General features: G+C 36.3%; 4 protein-coding genes across 7 annotated transcripts; 2 read left to right on the forward strand and 2 right to left on the reverse strand.

Annotated features, from left to right (window-relative positions):
* On the forward strand, positions 1-4,445 carry LOC133705427 (ankyrin repeat-containing protein ITN1-like). Its single transcript, XM_062130623.1, has 4 exons — positions 1-157; positions 748-1,248; positions 2,381-2,790; positions 3,090-4,445. The coding sequence occupies exons 1-4, from the start codon at positions 13-15 to the stop codon at positions 3,921-3,923; spliced, it is 1,890 nt and encodes a 629-aa protein (XP_061986607.1). The 5' UTR covers positions 1-12; the 3' UTR covers positions 3,924-4,445.
* Positions 4,446-7,398: 2,953 nt separating this feature from the next.
* On the reverse strand, positions 7,399-8,696 carry LOC133704229 (probable membrane-associated kinase regulator 4). Its single transcript, XM_062129006.1, has one exon. It carries the CDS (start codon positions 8,619-8,621, stop codon positions 7,536-7,538), a length of 1,086 nt encoding a protein of 361 aa, XP_061984990.1. The 5' UTR covers positions 8,622-8,696; the 3' UTR covers positions 7,399-7,535.
* Positions 8,697-9,461: 765 nt separating this feature from the next.
* Positions 9,462-11,168, forward strand: LOC133704995 (putative transferase At4g12130, mitochondrial). 4 transcript variants are annotated; one of them, XR_009844172.1, is made up of 3 exons: positions 9,462-9,948; positions 10,576-10,754; positions 10,826-10,956. XR_009844172.1 is itself a non-coding variant. In XM_062130080.1 (2 exons), exons 1-2 carry the CDS (start codon positions 9,689-9,691, stop codon positions 11,050-11,052), a joined length of 528 nt encoding a protein of 175 aa, XP_061986064.1. In that variant the 5' UTR covers positions 9,462-9,688; the 3' UTR covers positions 11,053-11,168. The 4 variants fall into 4 exon arrangements, 1 of the variants encoding a protein (XP_061986064.1); XR_009844174.1 differs by having other exon boundaries at positions 10,576-10,678; positions 10,785-10,914; XR_009844173.1 differs by having other exon boundaries at positions 10,576-10,705; positions 10,785-10,904.
* Positions 11,169-14,512: 3,344 nt separating this feature from the next.
* Positions 14,513-23,072, reverse strand: LOC133705725 (uncharacterized). Its single transcript, XM_062131090.1, has 18 exons — positions 22,699-23,072; positions 22,316-22,543; positions 22,124-22,219; positions 21,654-21,706; positions 21,243-21,339; positions 20,810-20,883; positions 20,154-20,271; positions 19,515-19,625; positions 18,394-18,470; positions 17,880-17,946; positions 17,206-17,271; positions 16,889-16,996; positions 16,638-16,768; positions 16,427-16,493; positions 16,205-16,272; positions 16,036-16,129; positions 15,318-15,388; positions 14,513-15,204 (listed from the first exon to the last, which is right to left on the reverse strand). Exons 1-18 carry the CDS (start codon positions 22,846-22,848, stop codon positions 14,829-14,831), a joined length of 2,052 nt encoding a protein of 683 aa, XP_061987074.1. The 5' UTR covers positions 22,849-23,072; the 3' UTR covers positions 14,513-14,828.
* Positions 23,073-24,579: the final 1,507 nt, after the last annotated feature.

Below are 24,579 nucleotides of genomic sequence, written 5' to 3' on the forward strand. Positions count from 1 at the left end.
TGGTGCACGCTCATGCTCTCTTCCTTCCACGAACTTTCCTTTGACTTGTCTAATCTCTTATTAGTACAATCGCTCACACACACGCCCATTCTCTCTCTTCTTTCCAACTTCACCAGCAAGTTCCAAGTCCTAACCATGGCTTCACCTATGGAAGAAGGTACTGTACTAATCTATTCACACATCGATTTATGTCTCTATATTTTATCTAATGGTCAAAGATCAACATCCCTTCATATATTTTCTTGCTTCTTCCGATCTTTTTATTTACTTATTCATTTGCTTTGTTTGCTTGTTTGATGGTACGAAAAAGTGATGTATTTTGCAGCTAAATTCAGTAGTAATCGGAACAAAGATTTAATTTTTCTGGTTCTTTGTGATTTTCCCTTGAGTCAAAGAGACTTTTGAATTTTTCCCTGATCAATTTACCTTTTCTTCTTCTTTTTGAGATGCATATAAATATTCTTTTAAATTCAAGCCTATATCTGCCCGATTTTGAAGGAAATGGAACTAGAAAAATTGGGTTGCTGAATTCTGATAGAATATCACATCCTTGAATCTAGCAAATCATGTGTCTTACTACAGGACTACAGCCCATATAAAGTTTTTTCCATTTTCTCCGAGAACAATATTATATTTCTATATCCCTTTTCACTTGAAACAAAGCAGAGTAAAAATAGCAAATTTTGTAGTAGTATTTGTTTGACTTTGCATAATCTCTGTGATTGATTAATTGATGGATTTTTGTAGGGTCGGAGAGGGATTTAGAGAAGGGATTAGTGCAGCCACAACTAAACCAAAACCCTCTTACCGACCCATCACCAACACCATCACCATCTTCAACATCAACTGCCCCAGCTTTAGTTTTGTCGAATTCTGGCAAACGAATCGATCAAGCAGGAAAGAAGAAGTATGTAAAACAAGTCACTGGTCGCCACAACGATACTGAGCTCCATCTGGCGGCCCAGCGTGGCAATTTGGCTGATGTGCAGCAGATACTTAATGATATTAATTCTCAAATGGTGGGGACTTTGAGTGGAGCTGATTTTGATGCTGAGGTTGCAGAGATAAGGGCATCGGTGGTTAATGAGGTGAATGAGTTAGGGGAGACTGCGCTGTTTACTGCCGCAGATAAAGGGCATCTTGAGGTGGTTAAGGAGTTACTGAAATATTCGAATAAGGAGTGCCTCACGAGGAAGAATAGGTCCGGGTATGACCCGTTGCATATTGCTGCCGTCCAAGGTCACCATGGTAATAATCTAAGCTTTTCGCATTTCGTCGTTGCACACTAATTTGTAGATTTTGATTGTTTGTAATTACGTGTTGCTTGATGGCAGTATATTATCTTGCAATTATAGGTAGCTCAATTATTACTTACATTATCTTTTCCATAAAACAATCCCATATATCTCAAGCAATCTGGCCTTTTGGTTACTTGTGGTTTTTTGATGATGAGTCTTAAGGTTCATGGTATATTATGATTCTTCAATAAAGTAGATGGTGTAGCTTTCTGTCCTTCTGTTTCCTTGAGAAGATACGAAGCAATATGGTGAATTGGGTTCGGTAGTTTGTTTATAAGATCTCCTCCACCCCTCAAATGATGAAGTATATTTTGTTATACTATTATAAGAACTTCACATCTAACCTCTTACCAAGAAAATGAAATATATCCTAGCACGACTAGACTCTTTTCTATTATCTTTTTTTTTTTTAATTTCATCATTTAGTATGAGGTTTTTTATTGATTTTGATCCTTCAGTATTGGGCTGAGGATATCAATTTTTGTATTTTTTTTATCATATACTAGAATAAAGAAATTAATTTGACCTAGGCCAATCATCATTTGCTTCTAATAAAGTGTCCTCAAGCCATTGAAATTCAAGCGGCCATATTAAAAGTGCCATAACCACGAAGAATCATCTTTCTTAGCCATCAAGCAAGCTTGGATAGTCTTGATCTTTACTGGAAATAATCTTAGTCATGTTGCTAACTCAAGTTGTGAATCATGAGCGTCATAAGTAATCTCTTTAGTTCGAAAGAGAAAACAGGAATATAATTAGAAAGATGATTATGTCTCGAAGTGGCTTTCCCAGGGCTGTAGTCCATAGAGCATGTCTCATCTTTTAGAAAATTCCATTTCAAGAATCATTGTCCTTTCACTCCTTCCCAGAAAATTGCTAGCACTGGTTTCAACCATGCCTCTACTTTTAGATCGAATACTTTTAGTCTTGGGGGTAATGTTTTGGTTTGTTTTCTGTAAGAAGTTTCACAGTGAAATCTGATGTCACAAAAATCTTGATATAGGCTTACAGTTTTCCCATTACCTATAACATTTTATAAAAATCCTAGGGAAGATGTTCTCACTATAATACTTTTATTACAGCCATTGTCCAAGTGCTACTAGATCACGACCCCAGTCTGAGCCAAACACATGGCCCATCGAATGCAACTCCTCTTGTATCTGCCGCAACAAGAGGGCATACTGCAGTAGTCATCGAATTGCTGTCGAAGGATGGTAGCTTATTGGAGATTTCTAGATCTAATGGGAAAAATGCCTTGCATTTAGCTGCCCGACAGGGACATGTAGATATTGTAAAAGCATTGCTTAACAAAGATCCCCAGTTAGCACGAAGGACTGACAAGAAGGGGCAGACTGCTTTGCATATGGCTGTAAAAGGGCAGAGCTGTGAGGTGGTGAAATTGCTTCTCGACGCAGATGCTGCGATCGTGATGCTTCCGGACAAGTTTGGCAATACAGCATTACATGTAGCAACTAGGAAAAAGAGAGCAGAGGTGATAATTTTTAATCTTTCTCCCAAAACTAGAAGCAATATCTGTGTCAGAATGCAATCTCAATTTTTAATTTTGATTATGTATTCTAGAAATGCATGCATCATGCTGGTGGGTTTTCCCGGGTGTGATTCTTTCTATGATATGACACACACACCCAACCCATTTAGGTTCTGGTATGATATGGATTGCTCATTAGTTTCCATCCCCTTTTTAAAATACACCACGAATTCTAAAAAAATAATGATCAAATTACTTTTAGTGGATTAATTAACATCTCAAGGTTGACTCTTCTTTTGCAGATAGTGAATGAGTTGTTATTACTTCCTGACACCAACGTCAATGCTCTGACCAGAGACCACAAAACAGCGCTTGATATAGCAGAAGAGCTTGTCCTTTCTGAAGAATCATCAGATATAAAGGAGTGTCTTTATCGCTATGGTGCTCTTAGAGCTAATGAACTCAACCAACCAAGGGACGAGTTGAGGAAAACTGTCACTCAAATTAAGAATGATGTTCACACCCAGCTGGAACAAACCAGAAGGACCAACAAGAATGTGCATAATATTTCAAAAGAGCTTAGAAAATTACACCGTGAAGGGATCAACAATGCCACCAACTCTGTAACGGTGGTCGCAGTGCTATTTGCTACCGTTGCTTTTGCAGCTATCTTCACTGTACCTGGTGGTGATTTAAATAGTGGGATGGCTGTGGTGGTGAGCCATGCTTCTTTCAAAATTTTCTTCATCTTTAATGCTATTGCTCTCTTTACATCCTTGGCTGTTGTGGTGGTTCAAATTACTTTGGTCAGAGGTGAGACAAAAGCTGAGAGGCGGGTAGTGGAAGTGATTAACAAATTGATGTGGTTGGCTTCCGTGTGCACATCAGTGGCTTTTATGGCCTCCTCTTACATAGTGGTTGGCCGTAGACATGAATGGGCTGCAGTGTTCATTACAATTGTTGGCGGTGTTATAATGACTGCAGTTCTTGGAACCATGACATATTATGTGGTGAAGTCGAAGAGGATTCGCTCAATGAGGAAAAGGGATAAGCATTCAAAGAGAAGTGCATCGAATTCTGGGCACCATAACTCGGAGTTTTCCAATTCAGAAGTCGACCGAATTTATGCCCTTTAATGTGTGAATTTGCATCTTTTGGCAATTGAACACCAGAAACAATGGGAGTTCAGCAGGTAACCGAAAGCTTTATGGCTAATAAAAAGTAGTACTTTCAAAAGTTACTTCATGCATGTTGGCGAATGACTTCTTTCTTGAGCCCAAAGTTGATATCTGGGAATGCAAGGATGAAATTCGAAGGCCTCTGCAGTTGATCTAGGATCAGGATAAAAAAAGCCACCCTTCCTAGTACTATTTCGTAGTGGTGAGACTTTCTTCTAGAGAAAATGTCTCAATGCTTTGAGGATTGCTAATTAGCCTAAGTGATCTTTCATCTGAGAAACCAGGTTTCTGATAGTGCTTGGAACAAAAAACGCATCTGCAAATTATGGGGCACTCCTGTTCCCCTTGAATATAAAATTAAACTATGATTCTTACAAGAATACAAGTACTGTACAGGGACCCTTTTTGTGTGTGTTTCATTCATAAGGTAATTTCCGGCCACCTTCATTCACCGGGAATGAGAGTGGGATTTGTATCAAATCGCTGCTGTCAGATGGAATATATTTATTTGATGGTACATAACTTGTAACAGATCAGATATCATGGACTTGATGTTGTTATCGAGCAGGATGGTTCGTAACTAGGCCTAGGTTTTTCCTTGGCCTAACATTTTTTCACTCCTTCCTTGACGCAATGAAAGGTCCCTCGAATAAAGAAGAAAAAACAAATAAAGAAAGAAAATAGAATTGGTGCCCAGTGTCCTTGACGCAAAATTTAACAAAAAATCACCAAAGAATATTTAGTGCCTACTAATATATATATATAAACTATATTATACATCTGAGTAATGATTGCTTGACGAATCAAGAATCAGAATTCTATTCTTGGAGTGCATCATTTTGACTCTTTCTTGTGAAAATGACTTTTTTTTTTGGATGATAAAAATGTTTTAGAGTGTATTAACGGATGTTTTTTTAAATATATTTTAATTAAAAATATATTAAAATAATATTTTTATTTTATTTTTAATATCAATTAAAATAACCTGAAAATATAAAAAAAATGATTTTTAAACAATTTTTTTTAAACTAACCTTGCATTTCTACATAGATGCAGTCGGGGATAGTTATGCCATCACACGGTGTTGCTAGTAATCCCTTTTATTTTTAAGCTTTAAGCCCCTTCATCTATCAAAATAAAAGGAAGAGGAAAAGGATAATCTCATAACTCATTGTGTAGCTATTATTGCACCTTCCCATGAAAAAATAAAATATAACCCTGGGTTTTGCAAGAAAGCCCATATTTATTTACTGGGCCTACTAGCAATAGGTTTAGGGAAACTTTTGAGCCATTTTCTCCATCAACTTTCAGGCCTTGAGCCCATTAAAGGGCATCTAAAAATAAATAAAACGGTGCGTTCAGAGTCATCCTTTTCATTGCTCAAGAAAAAAAGGAGGATCCAAGTGAAGCCTAAACACAGACAGTGCTGACACCTTTATTACATTCCTGACTACAGATAGTGCTTCGATTGCAGCCTAAACACGCGTCCTGATTTGTTTTCAGAACTCCACTTTTATGCTTGCTGATATGCTATTGCATGAGTGCAACAGCCCGTGATTCTTGCTGTCAACCTCTCCTGACCTTTTTAATCTGCGTTTTTCCAGCTCTATAGCTAAAGGGATGGCTTCTAGTGACCGGAAGTGGCCATTAGTTAAAGGTATTCCCAGCGATTCTTTCGGGCCCCGATTAGTTTCCATTCTAGCATTGCATTTCGGCCTAATCATGTGAATCCGTGGCCCAACCCATGTGACCGGACAGCTTGCTGTCCTGTCTAGGGGCTGGGCAAATGCCCACTTAAGCTGACCGGACAGGCACAGCAAAGAGGACTAGGCCAACCAGCCCACCAAGCAAGCTGTCCGGTCTTGCCTTTTCCTCTCTCGGTGTGTTATCAAAGGTGTTGCAAGACCCATATGAAATAAACTTTGTACTTGTTTGAACTTCACCTAGATTATCTTACTCGACCGCCAAGAGACACGAATGTGATTTTTGTTCTGATTTTATAACCTGTGTGGCAATAGTAGTGGGCGATTCTTGATGGGGCTGTGATCATGTCTTCTTTCCCTAAAAACAATTCAATACCCAATCATAAGATAGTGCGATGGTGAGATTGAGTGCATTAACCTCTCAATCACCCACAGAACTTAGATTTGTAATTTCTAATTAGCCAAATAGGCGTGTGAAGTGGTAGATCTTAGTTTATTGCAACTTATTTAATTGGTTTCCAGTAGGTATGTGAGGCCGCCTACCTTTACTTCTCCTTGTAGAAAAACCAGGAAGTTGGGTGGGGAAAAGTGTTTGTTAATATATGCTTTATGGCATCCCTTAGTGCTCAACAACATCAATTAGCCTTTTCACTGCTTTCTTTGGCTCTAATCTTGCCAAAATTCTAGCTGACATGTTCACTTATTTTAAGGTCTAGTACACCCACTAAGAAAATTAAAAGAAGGGAAAATGAGCCGCCTGAAGATTTCTTGTTTCTCATTTTACGTGCTCGTAGTATATCTTTCTCTACTGAACTCAGTAGGCTTGACATAGAGCACCCTGGGCATGTATAGGGACTGGCTACTGTATCCTTTTCCACATCTTGTAATTTACCTTTTATGTATTTTGTTGGAAGAGACCGTGCTTCTTCTTCTTCTTCTTCTTATTTTTTTTTTACCTATCTGGAATCACTTTTCCTTGTTTACATATTAAATACAGGTAGGTGTCTCTTAGTTGCGATTAAGAGGCAGACAGGTGGGGTTTTTTTTCCAATCCTAATCATGATTAGATCCGTCATCCTATCATTGGCTTGACATAATGATGTTCAACTTTGCCTAATCTGCATTACTTTCTACTTTTCTCTGCTTTGGGGTTTTCAAATGAATGCTTAGTGAGATTCATCTATACTTTACAGGAAAGCAATGTCAAATTACTAGAGGAACTTAATGATGGTAAGAAGATTGATTTTCTTCTCCTTGTCATTGAAACAATTAATGGTAAAAGTACTAATCTTAAAGAAACATTTTAGGTTAGCCGAGGGCCAAGTAAAATCCTATACCTCTGGGAAAATATACTTAAGAGAGTTGAAATCAGGATTCTTAAGTTCTATTCTCCCCTGAAAATTGGAAACCTGTAACAACGCTCTTCAAAACTGCTGGCATTTTATAAGAAGGGAATATATCCCTGCATATGTTAAAAACATGTGTTTGATTTTCAGCTTGTATGATTTACTCGTTTTTATCTTTGGCATTTGGCTTCAAGATGAATAATGCTACATTGTTTATTACATCGTGACTAGTGAGAGAAAAGCTTTGGCATTCTCTTGAGAAGTACCTAATTCGCTAGCACTCATTACCACATATAGCCGTGCTCATTATACCTTGGCGCTTTAAGGAAACGAGAATTTATTGGGCGTTTTCAGAAACTACAGCAGCATGGTCTGATCTAGCACTTAAAACACAGGCATTAAGAGTTTTACTCCTTCCCTGAACAAAGGATAGACGTACGATCAATATAGAAAAACCAGAGAAAGGAAAGCATTGGAAACTAGGTTAGAATTTATGCTTTCTTTTTTGTTATAGGTGAAGATCAGCCTCTGCAAAGAACTGGCCTTTCTTGTTCATCACTTATGGAAATTCTGGAAGCTGATAATGAGTATAACTTGGCTTCATTTACAGTCTTCCTCGAATGGAACAGCTGCTGGGACTGTTTGCAATGTGCAATTGCTCCCTGGATTGGATTCTCTATCTCGGATTTTGCACTGCTGCTTCTCTTTAGAAATGGCAGCCGTTGAAACCCATTTGAACTAGTCGAGCTTGAAGATGATGACGAGTCAGATGATGATGAAGACTTCTTTGTTGAATACCGTTTGATGGACATTGAGAATGATCTCCTGTGGAGGCGACCACTACCGTCCTCGCTGATCCTTTGTTTGTTCTGCAATGCAGTAGTTGAAGCTTGGTATTTATCCTTCTGGATTTGCCCACAAGGCGTCTTCTTTGCTGGCTTCACATATTTGTTCGAAGTCTCTTTGGCTTTTGAAACTGTTACTTCATCTGCAACTTTTGAAGCCACTGTACATGAATCATCTGAGCAACCAGACTTACCGAACAAAGACTTGAGGTAAGCCCGGGAAGCCTTAAGTTTTGAGCTAAGTGAGGACTGTTTGATCAGATTAAGCTTTTTGGTCCTACACGGTTTTGGGTTTTCATCGATAAAACCACCAGTTTCACTTGAATATTCAAAGAGATACTCTTCTGGATTTAGTTCTCTACTGACATAACAAGACTCGGCAGGTGAAATATTGCAGGATTCAAATGGAGTGCTGGTCGAAGTCGGTGTAGGGGCAGTTGTCATTAGCGGGGTGCTGAAGAATTCTTCAAATGTGTCTTTTCTATGATCATATGAAGAGTTAGAGTTTTCTAGGATTTTCTCTACCATTTGTAAACGTGGAGGAAGGTGAAGGGGAAGGAGCTTGCCTTTGTAGAAGAGCTCGTCAGCTGGGGAAGTTGTGGTGTCTTTTTCTAGTGAAGCTGTGGACTTTTGGAACTCGAACTCTTTTGGGAATGGAGGCGAGCCTATAGATTGGCAGAAGAAGGTGGAGTATGAGCTTACTTCCATGTCAATGTAGTCATCATCATCGTGGTCATATGATAAGAGGTGGTTCATGGCCATTTCTAGCAACTCACAGTATTTCAAGGCAACTCTCTCTCTCTCCGGGTTGTATGTTTGTGCCTGTGGAGTGACTCGTGGGAGCTGAGTTTGGTGAGGTGGGAAGGAAGGGAAGTGCACCATTTAATAGACCTGACATGATCATGAAAAGTTCTACACTGAAGACAATTGTCAGAATTTTGAATGCTTCCAAATATAAAATTCGAAATATAATCATCTAATGGTTCAGCACTGAAGCATTTCTCTACTTCTCTTTTTCCTTGAATTTATATTTAACGGCTCATTCCCATGGCTCTTTATTTTTATGTCACTTATCATGTCAAAGTAGTAATAAAATTGAATAAAAGTTTCCTGGATGTTCTATCATTTACAAATAAGATATTAATTTTTAAAAATATGGTATAAATTGTATTTTTTAAATTTTTGTTAAAAATTAATTGTTTTATATGTTTTGGATTATTTAATATGTTGATCTAAAAAATAATTTTTTAAAAATAAAAAATATTATTTTAATATAAAAAATATTTTAAAAAATAAACATAACTACATTTTTAAACAAGAAATTTTGCCCTGTTTACCTTTGGTAAAGTTGATTTTAGAAAGAAAATTGTGCAGCTTGTTAGCTTAAAAAAAAGGGGTCAAATTTTGATTCGTTATTTCACAGTTTTTGAGAATTATAATTTTAACGAGAAATTCAATTCATGAAGCATTAAAATTCAATTTTAAAGCACGTGACATCATTCACTGGGTCCGCAACGCACGTGTCAGCAATCCGAGCATCTAGCTCGTGGGGTATGCAAGTATAATTGAGTTCCACTTCTCACTTTGCTAGCAGTAATCAAATTCAAGTTGTCATGGAAGCTCAATCCCCATCATCACAACCACCGCATCCAAAAAAAAATAATAAAAAATGAGTCTTTCCAAATCAATCTTCGCCAAAAACTACCACGTCTTAAACAAACACACGCCCAGGTCCACTTGTCTCCCTCTTAAAACCCCGTTCTGTAATTCGGTTCAGTGGTCCAGACAGTCAGACACAATCAAGTTCTTACAAGGTTTTTTAACACACAATGTTAAAAAATTCAGTGAAACTCCCTAGCGAGACAACGTCGTATGTGCCCACTCCGAATTTGGCTTCTGTCTCTGTCCCTCCTATGTACGCTGCGTTTTCGACTCCACAAGGGAGGTTCTTGTCTGATTTGTTTTTGTACAGAAAGCCCCGAGGTGAAGAGAAGCTTGATGGGTCCGGGCCAGGTCCTTGTGGGGATTTGGAGTTGTTTGCTGATGTGGATAGCTCTGTTCTTGATGAGCTATTGCAGACTTTTAAAAAGTAAGTGATCTGTTTCTCTTATTTGGACACTTCATTGTGAGATTTTTTAGTTTTTAGAGAAAGTTTGATTGTTGTAAGATACTATTTCAATTGATTTGGCCCTTTTAGCTGGTGAAAGGAAAGAACCTTGCGCAAGTAGGAGATGAACTGAAGGGGGCGGACATGCTTGCTTGGTTTGCGGGTTATAGTGATGTTGGATTGAGGAGAAATATTTTTACACAGTTGTTTGATTTAATGTTCATAGCCATACTTGGTTGCAATAAATTTGAATAGTTATCAATTTAGCGTGGGAATTTTATTTGGGAAAGTTGACAAATGCGGTATGCTAGCGGATGATTTAGTATAAATGTATTTGTAGTCCCATTATGGTTTAGAGCAAAAGGTTGTGGACCGTATAAGTTAAGGACAAGATTTATCAACTAAGATGTTTCAAAATTAAAACCTAGTGGTTGTTGTTTATTTATTCTTCTAAATTGTAGTAGCTGATGCCCCACCCTCAAAACTGCAAAGGAAGAAGAGAGGGTGGGATTTTGGAGCCATGCAGGTATCAGTAATGAATGTCTCATTTGCACATGCACCCACCCTCAGAACCCTAAAAGATTTTTTTTGGCTGGATTTTGCACGCAGGAGCTATTTAGGGATCAGTCATGGATGTCTCATTTGCACAGACCTTACTATGACCTCAGGCTTGATCTGATGTTTGGAGAAGCATTTTCCAAAAATTGTTCTTGTATGCTCACTGCTTTGTGGAATGACGGTAGTGGATTATTTGGATCAATTATGGGCTTTTCTTTTCAAGTGGCAGTGTAAGCATTAACTTATTTTCGATTCTGCAGATACCGGTTAAGGTCTAATGTTGAAATTGATAATGTGGCAGAAGACTTCTTTTGCTGGCAGCGGTTTGGTGGAAACCTTTCTGGAAAATCAAAAGCTGAAGAAGAACCAGAGGCAGCTAGTGTTGGCTGGGGCTCTGGGGTTGATCGTTCTGCAATGTCATCTTTACATGGGAATGATGTTGGATGGCAATGGTTTAGGGATCCTGGACGAGATTGTCTTGGTTTCAGGGGGATCTTTCCATCCAATGAAATTCGTGGGTTTTCTTAGCCTTCATTGGTTGCTTGATGTTAATATACAACAGCACATACGCTATGAGGCTGAAGAGCTCATTATGCATCAAACTTTCTGACTGATTAAATCAATAGTTATTTTTTTAGTTTTAATTTCATTTTCCCCCAACTATTTTAGATGTTACAGCACCTTTGGTTGGGTCTGGCAATAAAACAAAAGAGCAAAATTACCTGCTATGGAGAATTGAGAATGAGGTTGCAGAAGGCTCAACTGAGATTCACAAAGGTTGAGGCTATTAGACCAAACCGGTGGCCCGCTGAATGGTTTAAATAAAAACAATAAAAAGATACAAGTTTTCAGAGCATCAACAACATAGTGCTGTGAAAGGGTAGAGCACTAACTCGAAGGATAGGGTTCGCTTTTCTGAACTTGAGATAAATCCTGCTCGTGTTAGCCTCTTTTATGGCGGTGCAGGTATTCCATATGGTTAAAACTTGTATCTTTTTATACATTTAGCTTTATAAGGAAGAAATAAATCGTTTTTTCTTCTTTTAAAAAAGTAGAGCTAATGAAAGGAGGGTGTCAAACTCGTGTACTGATCTGAATACATGCATTAACACGACGACAGTCTTTTCAATATTGGTTTTTGCCCTAACGTTCATGTAATTCTTTCTAACTGGTGATTTTCAGGTAAATGATTCATGCTATATTGATTGTCTTCGACCTATGTGCCTTCCTTGTCTTTTCTTTGACTGGTCCTAACAGCGCAGCCAGTTAAATGCACTGATTCTAACCGCGCAATCTGTCAGTCGGTGTTATTTTTCAAAATCTTTTTCCATCCATTTCTTCTTGAAAAAGTGCCGTATAAAAAAAAAAAAAATTGGGACAAAGCTAATTCAGTGACCCAAAGGAACTGAGATTTAAGACTTACAGCTCAAAGGGGTCTTGACTGATTAATTCTCAATTTTTTATGGCTGGATCGAACGGTGTTTGAATGAACAGTTGATCTAACTCTACTCCTCCTCCTCCCTCTCTTGTTTACTCTGTTTTTTCAAAGAAAAATGTCATGGATTTCACATTAGTAAGCTTAATTAATAATGTTGCTGATTCAATCAGCTAAACAAATTAAACTATAACCACAGAAGCAAAAACAAATACAAGAAATTAAGAAGATGCAAGTGAATTAAATAGTTGGCATGCCTAATTGGGGAGTCAAGGGATAGAATCCCCACATCCTGATGGCATTTTCTATTTGTTAATGATTCAATTACTCAAAACTTAAAAGCATGCTCATGGAAATTATATTAGATATTTCTGTTATCTTCTGGAACACTGACCAAAGCTCTTTTCAACTAAACTCGGATCCAAAAGCAGCTCATGTCTTCATCATACAATAATTCATTGGTTTCTCTTCCTTTACTGTGCCCCACAACTAACCAAACCAGCTTATAAAAAACAAAATCCTTTCTTATTATAATACTTCGAGCTAAAGAATCACTTTATACTTTACCTGGTTTCACTACTTTTACTTGATTCCTGGGTTTGTCTTTTCACTTTGTTTCTTTCTTGTATAATTGATCGATACTTTGTGCAACTTTTGTGTTCTCTTCTTTTTCATGATTCTTATGGCCATCAATCAACATTCCCTAGTTTCTTTGGTTACATTTGATTAGAAGATTTTAAGAGAAAGAGTTGTTGACCTCACCAAGAAAACAACATGTGATCCGACATTTGATGGTGGAGAGAAGGGAATTATGGATGGAATGCCTGCAAAGCTCGAGACTTTTGTTTGTCTTTCCTTTTAACACACTCCCCACAATCAAGATCTTTATTTTTTTCTATCCTTTTTATTTTTTTCTCATCATTCAAGAACTCGAAAACAGTTTGTTATATATAGGTTAATTAGCTGTTATGTTTTGAAACAAGCATAGAAAAACACATCTAACTACTGTATCTTAGAAGCTGTTTCTAGTCTTTTTAGCTATGTTCAAGGTACCATCATGTGTATTGTCATGAGCAAGCTGTTAGCCTATGCGAATCCAATAATAATGCTGACATATATGTATATATATATGCACACGATGCGTTTGTTGAATAATTGATAAACCCTTCTCCATTTCAACTTAGATCGATTGTATACAACAGCAAGATTCAAGGGTTCGTAACTCATGTTTGTGCTGACTTTAAAACTCTAAAAAGGAACAATTTCTGTGTTGTTTTGCTGTCGTGTTTGTTTGTATTTTTATTTTTATTTTTTGCCAAAATATGTAGAAATAGCGACAATGTCTGTCCTTGGAAGGGAAATCAAGAAAGGCTGTACGGTCCCGTCAATTGAGAGAATAACAGGCGCGAGAATATGCACTTCGTGTCATTTTTAAATTCTGAATGGTAATGAATGTTGTACTTTGTCCCAAAAACAATTCAAGGGAGTTTACACACATATTCTCACAAATATATCATGTTGTCTAATCCTTAAGATTTGGTTCGGGTGTAATTAAACTTCCTTCTTAATTCGATATAGGAGTTCTTGCGAATTAATTCAAGCCCAAGGGTCTTTTTTCTCTTGAATAATGAACTTGGATTCTGCAGGGACACAAAAAGTACAAGCAAAGGATAGCTATAGATACCTGGAAAATCAGAATGCTAATTTTTTTAATGGGATAACCAGTTAAATTTTAAGTTTTTTTTCCCAGTAATTTTAAGTTTAAATTATCTCATGACAGTTAGAGAGCTATATAATTATTAATTTTAAAATTTATAAGATTAATTAAAATATATATAAACTACCCGAACACTCATATTAATTAAAAAAAAAATACAAAGTTTCTTTGTTCAACAATTGACATGCAGAACCTCTCTGTTTTCGATCGAATGGGTTCCATTCGCCGGGTGTCCTACCAGGACAAACGAAAGTAGGAATTGCAACAGTTTTAGTAGTTGTTTTAGGTTTTAGTTTCAGGTTACGTTCGTTATTAAAATATTTTTTAAAAAAATAAATTAAAATAATATTTTTATTTTTTAAAATTTATTTTTAACATTAACCCATTAAATAATTTAAAAATATAAAAAATATATATAATTTTAAAAAAATCATTTTTTTCGAATATGCTTCTGTACTGCAAAAATAAACAGTGCATTGGTAGTTTTAGTGACGACCTTTACAAGAGATAATAGGTGGAGGGGCTTGCAATCCACTAGCTTCTGTACTCGTGTGTTCAAAACCCAACACGATGATGGTGCTCTCCAAACTCCAAAGACAACAAATTCCGCCTCCTAGATTAGGAAACCTTTTGGCAATACCTGAAACAATCTTTTCAACTTTCCATAAATTCGAATCAAGAAGATAGCAAAGCCCCCACCTACTCTGGTTTTGTTCCAACATCCCTCTGCAAGGGGATGCATGACGGGTCACCTTCGAAATCAAATGGTCATCACAACTTCAGAACAAAAAATAACAGTCAAAACTAGGATGTTCATGGAAAAAGGATACCGTGAATAGTACACAAAGTTGTGGAGTGCCCTTGACCACCTCGCATAAACGCGCACGTCTACTACAAGTGAATAGTTGATCCGAGTGAGGTTCAGACTTTTACAAGCAAACAAAGACTTCCATTCGTTTGTTTCATCAGTCACATTTTACAACTTTGAGAATTTACAGAAGAATTAACAAATTGAAACTTTTTCCAGTGGAAAATATTAGTTACACGGAAAAGCTTATGATCTAAGATCCAGCTTTTGGATATAGATGCATGTCATCAAGACACAGGCTTGCATGAATAGAATTTCACTACAGGTATGGCATGTTCAAAGAGCTAGTTTTTCGTTGCTGTATCACCGGATCTAAATTCCCTTTCAAGCTCATCAAACTCCCAGTCACCAATCTCCTCCGTTGAGTAGTCTCGAGCATCTTTCCCAAACTCTGACTCTAACTTTGCAAGTTCTGCGGCAGGGTCGAGCACCTCATCTGCCTCCACTGCAGGTTCCGTGGGATGCTTATCGATATTGGATTTAAGGGTAGTCACGTTCTGTGATGAGGTATGAGATGGACTTCCCAGTGCCTTCTCAGAAGAATTATCAGCCTTGGGGGTTGGAGCCTCCAGTTCTAGATTTGGTCTCTCAATTGACTCGAATTCCACTCTCAACTTTTCAATATCATCAAATAGCTCTTTAACCGAGGTATCATCTTTCCTGGATAGAGGAGGCCAGGAATGACATTTTTCAGGCAATGTTTACCACAGTGGAATAACATTATAGCATGTAAATAACTGATGAAGAATTCAAGGACAGAACCAAAATCCCACCTAGAACTTGCCCCTTTTTGAGCATAAAACTGCTCTCTTATGTTGTCCACCACACTGAAAGTGGTTATAATCTGGAACAAGACAGCCAAACTAAGATATCAATCTATGCTTGCAATGCTTTTACCAGCTATGTACGTGCAGGAACACAATAAGGCATGCCTCAACAGGTGCAGCTATTTAGCACCTTTATGCAACTTTTCAAGTTCAACAAATTGCAAGGCACATATAAAACAAATGGGTTCAAATTCAAAAGGTACAGAGAAGAAAATAGAATAGAGTAAAAACTTGGAAAATAGTGAGAAAGAAACTTGAAACCAGCAATACAAGAAATTATGGAAGTGCCAAAATATTCTTCAAAGGAAACTGCATTAGAGTTTTCTGCTCAACTCTTACTGAAAGAGAGGTTTTTACAAGAAGTTATGTTGATAGCACAAAATTAAACAGTTGATGTGGATAGCCATTTGATTCTGATCATAAATTATAAGCATGAGCCAACAAGAATTATTTATGCAAACCCACCTCATTCATGACTCTTTCATCCAAAAGTTGGCAAAATTACTAATACTTACGATTAAAGTAACCCCATGTTAGGAAAATCATCTACCAAAAGGGGATTTAACAGCAATATAGCATTTTACACATGGTAAAGCAGAATACTGTGAATAAATCAGTCATGTGCATATTTGAAATGAGAAGCATTAAGGAAGCACTTCCATACCTTTGCTTCACAATCCAAATATTCCTTCTCAAGATTTTTCCTTGGGTTTAATTCTTTAGAATCTTCATTCCCCGCACTAGATGCTATCTCTAACCTGCATTGTCAAAAATAAATGAACAAATGGGATAACAAACAATCAGAAACCTATTAGTGAAGCAAATTACATTACCCTCCACTTAAATTCTTTAGGCTTTCCACAAATTTCTCTATACAGATGATAGAAGGCTCCAACTCTTTCTGCATAAAACACACAAGTTCAATCACAACACAGAAGAGCATGTCTCTCTCTCTCTCTCTCTGTGTGTGTGTGCGAGAGAGAGAGAGAGAGAGAGAGAGAGTCACAGCCATAAGTTAAGTTTGTGGACATTCTTCAAAAAGAATATAAATTTACCTTGTATTCAGAGAGAAGATGAATAGCCAACTTCACAAAATAGTCCACGTGTGTCTCCAGTTCATCACTTGAAAGTGAAATAACAAGTAGCAATTATGTAGGAAATAGGTAAGAAGATGGATAATACAATTTTCAATATTAGAAATTACAAGATCATCGTACAGAAAAACAACTAGTCATAGGAAAATGCAAACCACAATGATGTACATACTTGACCTGCTTCTCCTTAGCTTCACTGTAAGATCGCTGGAGAACCCAGGTATCTTCCAGAAAATTGAGCCATGTAGTGAGAATATCTGCTTCTACTTTGCATGCAGCAATTGATTTTGACACCTCATCTTCCTATATACTCATAGAAAAAGATGTATCACATGGTTGAATATTGAGTACCGAAGACCATAAATTATGCAATTATTTTGGCACCTAATTAGGTAGAAAGAAACCAGAAGAGAAAATCCAAACCTTTGTTTTCAAATGCTCAACAATCTGGCTGTTAGCTTCAACAAACTGATCCCTCTCTTCTCTGGCATTGCGAAGGCGCGCATTTGCAGCAGCTAAGGAGATATTAACCTATAAGGTGAGGACAGTCTTTGAATGCTTGTGATCAATAAAGGGCAAATGAATGGGGAACAAGAAAAGAAAGCGTGAACTAAAAAGATTCAGATAATCAGTTGTAAATATAATCTCATACTTCCAGCTCAAAAATCCAAACTTAAGTTCAAAATTATGAAAATACATGTTTTATAAGAGCAAAAGGAAATGAGATAGAGAAGTTAAACCTTTTTCAATTCAGCTTCAAGTTCATCTCTTTGTTTTTCAAGTACTGATATCTCAGCTACTATTTCCTGGAAGGGAATCAAAGAAAAAAATCAAAATTTCCATCAAATCAAATACATTAGCTGCATGTTAGAAGCATGCTAGCATTCCTACTTTCTACACATATCCCAAAGCTTCAGAGAACACAGATCATGGATAAATTTACACCCACTATAACCACAAGTTTCACATGGTGTTTGCTTTAGATGAATTACTAACTGATACGTAACCATGCAATGCTAAACACAATATGAACTAACAAACAAGAACTCTTGATAAGCCAATTAAACTGGGCAGTCAATAATCTCACAATATATATGGACAAGAAGCAGGCAATCCTAAAAAGAAAATCTCCACATATAGAGTGAAAATATAAATCACAACCATGCAGACCATCACAACATAAGATAGCACTATCAAAAGAAGGCTTGACATAGCTATTTATACAAGCATACAAATGTTTAAAGCATTACATAAAACAAGGAAAAACTAAAGCAGCTTTTAAGATAACCCATGATGTGATGGCAATAATCTGCATTCCAAACCCCAAAAGAATGAGAAAATAATCACTTTACCTTTACCTTGAGATCTAATAATAACTTAGTAGAACGAAGGCATTGTTACTGAAGCACGTTACCTTCTCCTTTTCATTTGCTTCATCAGCTTTGGCAACACGAACTTTCAGTGCCTCTTCTTTTTGCAATCTGTGAATTATGTGGGAATGGGATGGGGGTCAAAAACCACCATAAATTCTAAAAGCAATGATGGGTTCAATGATATCTACTCTCAAACACTGGAAGTCAAACAAGTGGTTCCCAAGAGAATCCCTAGTAAGTCTTGTTTCTTGGTCTTGAGGTGTTACAATTTGACAATCACCTTTGCTTTTTACCAGAGAACTTCCCAAGCACCAAGAAGACAACATATTTTAAGAGAACCAAGGTGACTGTGTTTTCCAAAGATGTCATCATAACTTGAGCAAGAATAACGACTGCTTAGTAGTTTGTGGAGAAGGGTGAAGTTCAGCCACCTCAACAGAACTTGTGAAGTAGTTTGGTATGCAGTGAAATGGAAAGCAAGGAGTCCACAAGTTTTAAGAGTATAAGGGCACAGCCATTTTGGCTGCATAATAATACTTCAGAATGAATTCATACCTGTGATCTAAGATACGCTTTTCAGCTTTTGATGTAGAGCTAGCAAGAGATTCCAATAACACCTTCAACTTGTCAACCTGCTCATATAAGCAAAATGTTGTTGGCGACAAACTGGCACAGCTTTTACAAGAACTTTTCAGACTAATATGAAAAAAAGAGAGAGTTGGTAGTTGGGACTCAAAAGAAAATAAAAACATCTGTCACCACTTAAGATACAATAGAAAGAAAGAAAATAGAAGGGGAGAAGTAAATTTGTGAAGCAGACAGGTGTCATTTTAATAAGACAAAAGGATGCATATAGTACATATATAAAGTATCCAGAATAAAGATGAAAAAACAACAGGCCTCCCAAAAATTGCAAGCAATTAATCCAATGATGAAAACGCAAAAGGAAATGATTACAAGAATGAGAGGTGTAGATATGCTAATTACTAACAGCAAGTGGCAAAGACTTCTTCAAATCAATATTTAGCATGTCAAAGACTCGACACATTGCAACATCCACCTGCTTCGGGAAACAATTCACAGAAAATGATTTCATTTGGGAATCACTCACTTAAAGATAAGGTACTTATTAGAGTTATTCCTCCGGTTAGTGCTATTGCCATTATTGACCTTAGTTTTGTAATTGAGGTACCTAAATTACCATCGTTGCCCATGTTTTCTCTCTCTCTTTTTTGATAGGCGATATTGTTCATTATCAGGATTTGAACCCATTTAACCTGTGTGATGCTCCAGGTATCTAGCCCTTATCATTGCATATACTGCTATCATTATCATTGCTGTTTTTCACTTCCAAAGCTTCTTACGCGTAAAAATTTAAGCCTGCAAATGTCTTTTATGTCTCGCATAGAAAATTATCTCACTTCCCCAGACACGCACTTGTAAATATGCTCCCTGTCTGTAGTTTAGAAAAATGAAGGATACAGGCTGCAGCAATGCATATCCATTCTGAAATGGACACTAGTCTCTATATGCATGCTGACAGACAACATGAAAGAGAAACTTGAAGGGCAAGCATGAGATAGCTAACAGATAATAAAAGCTGGAAAAAACAAACATGATGCTAAGATTTCAGAAACACAATCAAGAAACAATTCGACAGCGTGAGCATAGCATACCTTTTGAGCATGAATCTCAGGCGAATCTCCCAAGCTCAAAGTTTTCTTTTTCAACAGAAGGCCTTCCAATCTGGAACAAATTCGAATTTGTGCAAGAGCTTCTTTCAGTGCCTACATAAACAGGGGTCAGATCTTTAGTTAACAGCTTTCTACTCGACAAAATACTAGACAGACCAGTTAACGCTTCCAGAAACATAAACAAATACACTAAACATCCCACAACACTTTAAGACAGTGAGAAGAAAAAGGAAATCATTAATTAGGCAGTGATTTTAGTTCACGGATTTCTTGGCAACTTAATTATAGACATTGTGTTGTCCAAATTAGAAGAATAAGAAGTGGAGACCCAGGCAATCTTCTCCCTGCCTTCCTATTGCACAATGCACACCTTTCCAGAATAACCATGACAGCATAATATGTGCATTGATAATGTACAATTCATAAATTGCACTATTTTGAGTTTCATTTCATACTTCAGAGAGAAACCTAGAGTTGATCTGCACTGTACAAGTCATTAGCATTGAATGCATCCAATGAAGAATCAAATACCCACGCAATCAGTCTCCTCGCATGAGATCAACGCTCATATTCCTATCATAGAAAAGCGACAAAATGAGGTATTCACAAACTAAAGCTCACCTTTATAGTTGCTTTGGCCTTTTCATCAGACACCTTTTCCTGATCTTCAATTGATGGCTTGTCAGAATGCATACTTCCATCGAGTTTGTTCTTCAGAACCTTAGCTTCAGCATCTATTCTGTGGACAGAAAGGATTCAATAGGCAAAGAAAGAACTAGATAAACAAACCACTGACTGCATAGCTTCATTTCATAATGAATAACTATATCACATACAGTACCTTACATATCAAATTACTGAAAAGTGTGCGCGGATGATTTAGACAGGTGACAGCATGACAAATCCTAACTGAAGCACAAGTTCTAGCACTAGTTTACAAGCTAACAATTCAGGTTCCCAGTCGTTAAAACTTGAGACTTCCAACATGGAGAACTGTATTCAAACTTGAGGATTGTGAATCAGAATGTAGGGGAAGGAGAGGCCGGCATGTCCGTTAACTAAATCATGCCTCCATGTATAGACATCCATAGTAAGGAAAAAAAATGGATGGACAGTATTATACAACATTCATAGTCATTTGTAGTTCTGAAGGTAGCAAATTGAAACCTTATATCCATGGGAAAAAAAGTCAGCAGTTTATACATCTTCTTAAGAAGATGGAAAAATGTCAAGTTTAAAGAGGTTCAGACTAAGTTCAAAAACTAAATGATAATAACCTTGCAAGATCAGTATTGATTTTCAACCCTGTAATTGCATCTTGTGCAAATTGGAGCAATTCTTCGCGCTTCACCTAGAAACCAGAAGAAGAGAGGAAAATTGTCAACCTAGCAATCTTCATATACAAGCTAAAATATGAAAATAGAAATCCCAAGCGTGAATGCTAGATGCAGCTGCAACAGTCAAAGCAAATTCTCCTGCATATCTAAACATGTACTTTATACCAGACTGCTTCCAAGATACGGAAAAATAGCCCTTTTCTTTTTAAAAAACCATCACTTGACAGTCAGATAATCATTTTTGTACTACATGTTCAAAAGTGATTCTGCGCCTAAACATGATTTTTGCATGCACAACACATCAGCCTGTTTTCTATAGTTTGCATGGCAATTAGCCTAAATCAGAAATCAATCTGCATTCTTAAGTCTTTACCAACACTTCATCTTGGTAACTTGCAAAAGCAGAAGCCAGATCCTGTATACTGCTCACGATTGCATTATGAACTTCTTGTCCTCCAGTTAGACAGAGCCTGCAAGTAACCAGATTATGAAAAGGGATTCAAAAAGAATTCACGCTCATCACATGTATTGATCATAAGGACTAAGTTTCTATCATTTAAAATATATCCAAGACGATGAATATGAACCCCAAAACAAAATAGGTGTATTTCCTTGCCACATTAAGGCTGATGTAATAATGATTCCATGAAGCTAAGAGCATTAAATGTAATTTCCATGACCTATACCAGGAAGAATTCCAAATTGGTCCTGGAAAGCCCCTAAAATATATATGTGCTGGCATTTCAGACCAGCATTTATGCATTGAGCAGTCTGGAAGACTCACCTAAACACCTCCAGGAGCAAAGAAATTTCTTCCTCGTTTGGTGCTTCAAGAATCTGAGTCAGAGAAAAATGTTAACCTGCGGTTAACCTCCACGATCAGAAATGGCAAGAAAGAAAGCATGGAAGCCTGTCCAACTTAGCATATTTAAAGCTCTTTCATTAATATGTCTTCAACTGTGTTCTAGTTTGTGAAAAAAATTAATTGAATCATGATGTCGTTGCCTATACTTGCTTACACCTGCGCCTTAGGTTAACAAATGTAAAACTAACATAATGCATTCCTAAGACTAAGAGCATTCACTGAGAACTACTTTTGCAAAGCATAACCATCAGCGTTTACTATTCTTTTAAAGTGTGGGTTAAAAATGGAGGATAAACATTGCGATATTAGCATCCTCTTCCATTGATTCCCAGTATTGACCACCTTTCTAAGCACATCTACAAAACTGGATCAGAATAAAGTTACCGTACCATGGACATTGATATGCCTTCTAGAGCCTGACTTTGGAAAAAAACATCACGGAAAGTCATTGGTTCGCCCCCAACATCAGAATCATAATACAGAACCTATCCATCAAATAAAGAATTAGAAAAACAAGCACAAGATGCCAGTAATTTCGGTAGTTCGATTATTTCAATGTGCACAGCAATTTAATAACTCACCATGGGCAGTGATGTATTTCTTGGACTGCCCGATGATACATCAGGGCCAACATTTTGCTCAACGGGTGTCTGTTTATCTTCCGCAAAACCTCCAGATAACTTTTCGAATTGTTTAAGCACAACCACCCATCTTCTCAGCAACAAAACCCTCTCCAGGCCGCGACAGGAGACGGCAGCGTCCTCTAATCTCTTGGCAGTCTGCTTAGCACTTTTATAATTCCTATTCCCCTAAATTCATAACGGAACAGATAAATTAACTAAATTACGCAGAAGCTTGATTAAATATATATATATATATATATATATATGAAATAGAATCAAATGTATCCAGTCAAATAAAAAACCCTAATTGCAGATAAAAAATCAAAGTGAAGAGAGATTACAATACGATCTTGCAATATTTTGGCTCCTTCAGCTACGGCTTGACCAGCTTGGTGAACAACAGAGTCGGCGTAGGTTTTAACTGCTCGGGTCAGGTTGTTATTGTTCCCTACTTCCACTGCCTTGCTCACAGCAGATCTCAGCCACGACATTTCTCTCTCTTTTTTAATTTTTTAAGAAATGGAAACGTTTATGAAAATAAGAAAAGGTGGGATTGAATAGAAAATTAAGGCGATGGTGTTGTTAGAGAAACTGATTTTGCTGATAGTGTGTACTGTTGGGCATGCAGGGGGTGGGGTTTTGGTGTTGAAGATGAGACGAGTTAGGGGCATGTGTCACTGTGTCAGGTGTCCGGTGTCTGAAAGTTGTGTTAAGCGACGTCGTATTGAATGGCTGCTTAAATGGACGAGGACCTGCAGATGTTACTCGTTAAAAAAAATAAAAACTGTAACTCAAAACACTATTTCTTTTTTTTTCTTTAAGTTTTTATTATTATTTCGCTGTAACTCATATTATTTATTAAAATGATAATTTTTTCCCTTCAAGGTTTTTATTTTTTTAATTTCATTTATGTATTTTGATATTAGATGGGTTAAGAATTAGAATTTATATTTTTTTAATTTATTTTTTATAAAATTATATCTTAGTTTTATTATTTAGATCTAAGATTTGATTATTTGATTCGGTTGATTCGAATTTTTTATAATTTTTTTGTTAATTATTTTTTAAAATTTATCCTTAAACATGGAATTAAGTTTTATATTTTTATTTTATTTTTTGATTTTATGAGGTTATCATCGTCTCATAACTCAGGTCATGGTTTTAGCTAATTAAAACGGGTTAAATCAAGTTATTTTTATATTATTTTATAATCAAATCTATTTTTTATTTTATTTTTCAACACTAAGTAGATCAGAAGTTGAGCTTGTTTCAATTTGCTTTCTATTGGATTATCTTGGTCTTATAATCTATATTGTAGGTTTGACAAGTTAGCTCGGGTTGAACAGAGTTATTTTTTTTGTTTTTTTTAATTGAGTTTTTTTTAATTTTATCATCTAACATTAGATTTATTTGAAATTAAATTTTATAATTTCTTTTGATTTATTTTTTACGGAGTTATTATGGTCTTATCATGTTAACTCGAATTGATCTAAATCAATCTAATATGTTTTTATCTTGATATTTATAAAAAAATCTTAAATTTAATATTTATTTTGATTTAAACATAATTTTTACTATATATTTTGATTGTATTTAAACCTTATAAATGTGTGGTTGTGGTTGCTTTTTAAAGTGTTTTTTATTCAAAAAAGTATGTCAATAATATTTTTTATTTTTAAAAAAATATTTTTAAAATTAACGCATACAAATAATTTGAAAACATCAAAAATATATTAATTCAAATTAAAAAAAAAATTAAAATTTTTAAAAACACTCTCAAACACTCAACAAGTCAACAAGTCACTTTGTATAGATTTCCATTTGTTTTGTTTTTTTTCCCTGCTGGATAGCATAAATGCGTCCGTGTCTCAAATTTTTTTAGCTCATGACAGTTTTTCCCTTTTAGTTTTTGCATAAGCTTCTTTTCTCTCTCCTGATTTCTATTTTCCACGCCAATCAAAATATATTTAAAGAAGACTGATATTAGTCACAATTTTACGTAAATCATCAACATTCAAATTCAAATTAAAACCATTAAAAACGTGGTTGCTTCACTCGAATGAAAACAATGTCATGCTAATAGTGAATTTTTATTTTATACTGGGCATCAATTTTTTTTTTAATTACATCATTTTAAGAGTGTAATCGGTTGTTTTGCGAGATGGTTGTATTCTATCTTTAGGTAGTATGTCAGTTTAGAGGTTTTTGTCATGCTTTATAAT

The sequence above is a fragment of the Populus nigra genome, chromosome 10, assembly GCF_951802175.1.
Source record: "Populus nigra chromosome 10, ddPopNigr1.1, whole genome shotgun sequence".
NCBI lineage: Eukaryota > Viridiplantae > Streptophyta > Magnoliopsida > Malpighiales > Salicaceae > Populus > Populus nigra.

Bases quoted from the DNA above. Each gene is read 5' to 3' on its own strand.
- LOC133704995 (XM_062130080.1), top strand. From the start codon at position 9,689: ATGTTAAAAAATTCAGTGAAACTCCCTAGCGAGACAACGTCGTATGTG. The intron at 9,949-10,784 runs GTAAGTGATCTG...TCGATTCTGCAG, and splicing joins CTATTGCAGACTTTTAAAAA to ATACCGGTTAAGGTCTAATG.
- LOC133705725 (XM_062131090.1), bottom strand. From the start codon at position 22,848: ATGTCGTGGCTGAGATCTGCTGTGAGCAAGGCAGTGGAAGTAGGGAAC. The intron at 22,220-22,315 runs GTGAGTTATTAA...TTTGATGGATAG, and splicing joins GAAATACATCACTGCCCATG to GTTCTGTATTATGATTCTGA. The intron at 21,340-21,653 runs GTGAGTCTTCCA...GGTTACTTGCAG, and splicing joins TTGCTCCTGGAGGTGTTTAG to GCTCTGTCTAACTGGAGGAC.
- LOC133705427 (XM_062130623.1), top strand. From the start codon at position 13: ATGCTCTCTTCCTTCCACGAACTTTCCTTTGACTTGTCTAATCTCTTA. The intron at 158-747 runs GTACTGTACTAA...GGATTTTTGTAG, and splicing joins GGCTTCACCTATGGAAGAAG to GGTCGGAGAGGGATTTAGAG. The intron at 1,249-2,380 runs GTAATAATCTAA...CTTTTATTACAG, and splicing joins TGCCGTCCAAGGTCACCATG to CCATTGTCCAAGTGCTACTA.
- LOC133704229 (XM_062129006.1), bottom strand. From the start codon at position 8,621: ATGGCCATGAACCACCTCTTATCATATGACCACGATGATGATGACTAC.